The 6,234-nt window shown below is 47.5% G+C and overlaps 1 protein-coding gene across 5 annotated transcripts in view; it reads left to right on the top strand.

The window, feature by feature from the left end:
• Window positions 1-5,474, top strand: part of LOC134212875 (dedicator of cytokinesis protein 9) — a 329,834-nt gene extending 324,360 nt beyond the window's left edge. For 4 of the 5 annotated variants that reach the window (XM_062691137.1, XM_062691136.1, XM_062691140.1 and 1 more), the window contains exons 8-13: window positions 43-381; window positions 577-3,669; window positions 3,735-3,881; window positions 3,941-4,151; window positions 4,216-4,504; window positions 4,563-5,474. In XM_062691137.1, coding sequence (XP_062547121.1) covers window positions 43-381; window positions 577-3,669; window positions 3,735-3,881; window positions 3,941-4,151; window positions 4,216-4,504; window positions 4,563-4,800 — 4,317 coding nt within the window. In that variant the 3' untranslated portion in view covers window positions 4,801-5,474. The remainder of the gene's footprint in view (window positions 1-42; window positions 382-576; window positions 3,670-3,734; window positions 3,882-3,940; window positions 4,152-4,215; window positions 4,505-4,562) is intronic. The other variant, XM_062691139.1, reaches the window with a different exon arrangement.
• The last annotated feature ends 760 nt before the right edge of the window (window positions 5,475-6,234 follow it).

The raw sequence follows: 6,234 nt of genomic DNA on the forward strand, positions 1-6,234 counted from the left end.
GAAGAATTTTAGTAGCATATTCTAAAACCGAATTATTTTCAGTGTATTTATGGTCGTCCTGGTCAACCAACCCTCGTATCCCAGATATCATGCCCAGTACTGCATCACAACACTAGCCCCACGTGGTACGAGGAAATCAAGCTTCGTCTCCCTCTGAGGATAACTTCGCAACACCATTTGTTGTTTTCATTCTTCCACGTTTCGTGCAACATCGCCAAGAAGAAAGATCTTGTTTCGACCAACACAGAAACCCCGGTGGGCTACGCTTGGCTACCTTTGCTCACCAAAGGAAAATTAAACATCGAAGAACAATGTCTACCGGTGGCCGCCACGTTGCCGGCAGGATACCTCTCCATTCAGCCGCTTGGTCTCGGGAAAGGGGTAAGTTCATAGCGTGCATGACAGTAGTCCTGCTTGTCATCTGATTCACGTCATGTATTTAACACACTAATAATATCTCCGCACAATACGCTTAGTTTATTAACCAGTAGACTGTCTAACCTAGCCTTTCTCTCTATTTCGTATCTTATTGCTGCCCTGAAATGGCCACACGCTACAAAAATTCCATCCCTCCAGCAGAATGCAGGTCCGGAAATTCAATGGATAGACAACCAACGGCAGATCTTCACGATCAGCTTCCGGTTAGACTCCACGGTGATGACGACCGATCAACATTTGCACAATCTGTTCCTTCACGCAGAACGCTTGCTCGATCAGCCCAAAACTGCCGCCCTTCCAGCTGAATCCGAAAGCTGCAAAATCCTCAAAGCTGCTCACGCTATACAGATCAATTCGTTGATCACATTTCTGCCAACGATCCTGAACCAGCTGTTTAACCTCCTGGTAGCCACCCAAAGCGATGAAATAGGCTTGAACGTTATACGACTGCTTGTTAACACTTTCCACATGATCTCCGAAGAAGCTAAGCGCAAAGAGCTGCTCCTCTCGTACGTTAAGTACGTCTTCCGCATCGATGCATTCCCCGTAAATGGTTGTTCACCAACCTCTCAACAAGTCAGCACAGTGCATGGCGAACTATGCCGTCATCTGCCTACTCTCCTCCATCAGAACAATACGGACTTCCTTCTTGTCAACAAGTTCATGAAGTATTCCGGAATCTTCTTCGACATCATCGTCAAAAGCATGGGCCAGTTTCTCCTCTCTACGGGGCGCATCAAAATGCAACGTAATGAACGATTTCCCAAAGAATTCTCCGCCAAGACAGAGTCAGCATTCAGCGTTCTTCTACCCTATCTCAATTCGCGGCACAAAGATCTTCCAATGCAAACCGAGACGCTCAACCAAAGTATGTCCATATTTGTAAAGCGTTGTCTGACATTCAAGGATCGTGGTTTCGTGTTACGATTGATTCGACTTTACATGGATCGCTGGGGCCCCGGAGACTCACGTGTCCTCCAAGAATATAAATTCGCATTCATCCGTGAGATTTGCTCTCACGAACACTACATTCCACTGAATTTACCATTCCTGTTAAGTCCAAACAATCGACCACCGGATTTACTACAGCAGTTTTGTCTGTCTGAAGACTTCTGCAGACAACACTTCCTCGCTGGAATGCTACTCCAAGAAGTGAAGAGTGCGCTCAACGAAATCAGTCACATTCGCAGACTTGGGTTAACTATCCTCAAGGACCTCGTTGCAAAGCATGACTTAGACGATAGATACCAAAACAAAGGTCAACTTAGCCGGATTGCTTTGCTGTACGTTCCTTGGCTGGGCATCGTACTTGAAAATCTGAATCGTATACCAGACGGGATGGATAAGAAAAAACATGACTCGATTGGTACCAACCGAATGTCATGCAGCAGTAGTTACGTGTTTGCACGGGATTCAACTCCAGCGATATCTCCACAAGTCGTAACTTCTCACACCAGTACACCAAAGTCCCGCAGTAACCGTGTGACCATGCACTTCGACTGTCCGAGTCCAATAAGGTCATCGCTTCATCTGAAGGATACAAGCTTTTTGGCTGCCATCGCTGGACAAACTTCGTTGGCAAACGGCCATTCGACCACTTCTCTGAACTCCGAATGCTCAACACTGTCACAAGACGGCACAGTTGTGATACGTAATAATTCCAATGAAATGAACGGCTCAGCCAGACCTAGTCACGCACGATCAATCAGCGTTACCCAACCGACCATCATCCAAAGAACTGACAAATTCACCCCTACGGAAACCAAAGACCTTCTAATTAGCTTTCTGTTTGTGGTAAAACATCTCTCACCGGATCACATGATCGCCTGGTGGCACAACTGTACGGAAAGTGAAACAGTGCAATTTTTCACCGTATTAGACCTCTCCTTGCTCTATTTCCGATATGTGGGCAAAAAGAACATCCTAGTCCTCAGCGAGACCGGTAAAGAGACCAAAGCTACCAAGTCTGCCAAAGCAAGCACACTTCCGGCGAGGATGATCCCTCCAAACAGTGAATCCGTCAATTCATTCGAATCCGGAACGCTGAACCACCCCCAGAATCGAGAGAATCTAGTTGAAGAAACTATGCGGTTGCATAGAGCACTCTACGAATCTAATCTAGCTACGGAGATTGGTTTGACTATTCTGGACTGCATGGGTCTTTACTCGATACAATTCCGGGACTCGATGTTGGAGAGCTCGGTTCTGCCGAAAATTGCTCGAGTCTACCTGAGATTCTTGCAGTTGGGACAGTCGGAGTCTCTATCCAAGCATGTATTCGCCGCACTTCGAGCGTTCATCAACAACTTTTCTCAAGCGCTGTTTAAAGGAAACGCCATCTTGTGTGGCCAAATAGTCTACGAGTTGCTCAAATGTTGCGATAGTCGACTGTCGAGCCTGCGACAGGAAGCGTGTGCTGTGCTGTATCTACTGATGAGAAGCAATTTCGAATTCAGTGGCCGAAAGGGATTAACCAGAGTGCATCTGCAGGTGATCATATCCGTTTCGCAGATGATCGGGAACGTGATTGGTCTAAACAACGCCCGCTTCCAAGAGTCGCTCTCGATCATCAATAGCTATGCAACAAGTGATAAGGCGATGAAGGGAACTGGATTCCCGATGGAGGTAAAGGACCTAACGAGGAGAGTTCGTACCGTACTGATGGCGACTGCGCAAATGCAGGCTCACCATATGGATCCGGAGCGGTTGTTGGAGCTGCAGCATTCGTTGGCAAATTCGTATGCATCCACGCCCGAATTGCGGCACACATGGCTGGTGACGATGGCTCGCAATCACGAACAGAACGGAAACATTTCGGAAGCGGCATGCTGTTATTTACATATAGCGGCACTGATTTCTGAGTATCTGAAGCTGAAGGGCAACAGTACCGTAGCGTTTGGAGCGGAGTCATTCGTCAAGATTTCCAGAAACATTCCACGGGATGAAAAGGGACTAAAGTTGGACAGTGGTGCTTCGGATTCTCAGTATACGGAACAACTGCTGCTGGATCAGCTAAAAGAATGTGCCGAGTCGTTGGATCGAGCGGAAAGGCATGAGTGCCTTGGAGAGCTGTACCGGTTGATTGTTCCAATATTGGAGAGCCGACGAGACTACCCAGGGTTGGCACAAAGCTACGAACATCTGACGCAGTCGTACAACCGGGTGATTGAATTCAACAAAACGGGGAAGCGTCTGCTGGGAAGGTTCTATCGTGTGATCTGTTACGGACAGGTGAGTAGAACATAATTTAGGTTTGCATACATTTTTAGTTTATCGAAATACTTCCATCTGTGTAGGCCTATTTCGAGGAGGAACATGCAGTTGAGTACGTTTACAAAGAGCCAAAGGTTACTACGCTGAGCGAAATATCCGAGAGATTACACAAGCAGTACAGAGACAAATTCGGCAGTGATAACGTAAAGATGATCATGGATTCGTGTCCGGTAAGTTCTACTGAAACTATTCTCGAAAAATGGTACAACAATCGAAATCTCCTACTCAGGTCGACGTAGCAGCGTTAGATCTCAAAATGGCCTACATCCAGGTGACGCATGTGGTTCCGTTCTTCTGCAAGGACGAGCTTGAAATACGACAAACGGAGTTCGAGCAGAATCACGACGTCGATACGTTTATGTACGAGACTCCATTTACAAGAAGTGGCGGAGCACGGGGCTCAGTTGAGGATCAATGGAAACGAAGAACCATTCTAACAAGTGGGTTGAGTTAACGTTTGAAAGTTCCATTAGGTGGTCAAATGATCGTTTTCTAACATTTCAGCTCAATACAGCTTTCCATACGTTTTGAAACGCATTCCGGTGAAGGAACGGCAATCGTTGGAACTCAGTCCGATCGAAGTAGCGATCGACGAGATGCAAGCCAAAGTGGCCGAACTGGAAGAGGTTGTTCTCGGCCCGATCGATCTCAAGAAGTTGCAACTGCGTCTACAAGGTAGTGTAGCCGTGACTGTGAATGCTGGTCCGTTGGCATACGCTTCAGCATTCCTCGATCCCAAACAGAGCTCAAAGTACGCCTCCGATAAGGTCGAAGATCTGAAGGATATTTTCCGGTGAGTTGGTAAAATGTTTACGAAACGTAGACTTGATTGTAACGAAAATTTCTTGTAGGGAATTCGTTCGGATATGCTTCACAGCCCTGCAGATCAACGACAATGTTATCTCATCGGACCAGCGGGAGTACCACAACGCCCTGAAGGAGAACTACGAGAATCTGTGTTCAGCGCTCAGCGATCTGCTGGGTGAGTTCGTCTATCCCCTGGACGACAGTAATAACAACGCTCACCGCCACAGTCTTGCCTTGTTCAGTGCCATTAGCGGGGCACCGAATAACTCCAGCACCGCTTAGACGAGATAATTTTTAGCAAGGCGATTTGGAGTTGTTTGAAACTGTAGAAGCCCTTTAACCAACATGACAACGCACAAACAATTCCGCTAATTTTTAGCATGGAATTTTACGGATCAATATCCAAATAGGAAAGGTTATGCAACAAATTATAGGTAGGTTGAAGACAAAACCATACTAGCCCATTTGGATTAAATGTACCGCAGCTGTTTAGAATGACCTGCTTGGTAATTGGTTTATGAAAAACAATTTTCACATTGATAACGACTTCATCAAAAAAATAGAATTTTCAGAACATTTGTAGAAATTATCAAGAACTAGCTTACACTTATGCGATGCGAAGCATCCGGAGAAGCCTTTCACAGTTATGGCTCCCACAGCTTCTATAGAAGCCTTTCAGACCTTCTGGAGAAGCCTTCCAGAGCTTCTGGAGAAGCCTTCCAGAGCTTCTGGAGAAGCCTTCCAGAGCTTCTGGAGAAGCCTTCCAGAGCTTCTGGAGAAGCCTTCCAGAGCTTCTGGAGAAGCCTTCCAGAGCTTCTGGAGAAGCCTTCCAGAGCTTCTGGAGAAGCCTTCCAGAGCTTCTGGAGAAGCCTTCCAGAGCTTCTGGAGAAGCCTTCCAGAGCTTCTGGAGAAGCCTTCCAGAGCTTCTGGAGAAGCCTTGCAGAGCTTCTGGAGAAGCCTTCCAGAGCTTCTGGAGAAGCCTTCCAGAGCTTCTGGAGAAGCCTTCCAGAGCTTCTGGAGAAGCCTTCCAGAGCTTCTGGAGAAGCTCTTCCAGAGCTTCTGGAGAAGCCTTCAGAGCTTCCAGAGCTTCTGGAGAAGCCTTCCAGAGCTTCTGGAGAAGCCTTCCAGAGCTTCTGGAGAAGCCTTCCAGAGCTTCTGGAGAAGCCTTCCAGAGCTTCTGGAGAAGCCTTCCAGAGCTTCTGGAGAAGCCTTCCAGAGCTTCTGGAGAAGCCTTCCAGAGCTTCTGGAGAAGCCTTCCAGAGCTTCTGGAGAAGCCTTCCAGAGCTTCTGGAGAAGCCTTCCAGAGCTTCTGGAGAAGCCTTCCAGAGCTTCTGGAGAAGCCTTCCAGAGCTTCTGGAGAAGCCTTCCAGAGCTTCTGGAGAAGCCTTCCAGAGCTTCTGGAGAAGCCTTCCAGAGCTTCTGGAGAAGCCTTCCAGAGCTTCTGGAGAAGCCTTCCAGAGCTTCTGGAGAAGCCTTCCAGAGCTTCTGCAGAAGCCTTCCAGAGCGTCTGGAGAAGCCTTCCAGAGCTTCTGGAGAAGCATTCCAGAGCTTCTGGAGAAGCCTTGCAGAGCTGGAGAAGCTTTCCACGGATTCTTCAGCAGGCTTCCAGAGGTTCTGGGAAAGCGTACCGTAGCTTCTGGAAAAATCATTCCGGAGCTTCCGGAGAAGCCCTCCAGAGTTTGTAAAGAAGCGCTCCAAAGTTTTTCAACGGTGAAA

The sequence above is a fragment of the Armigeres subalbatus genome, chromosome 2 (assembly GCF_024139115.2).
Source record: "Armigeres subalbatus isolate Guangzhou_Male chromosome 2, GZ_Asu_2, whole genome shotgun sequence".
Lineage (NCBI taxonomy): Eukaryota > Metazoa > Arthropoda > Insecta > Diptera > Culicidae > Armigeres > Armigeres subalbatus.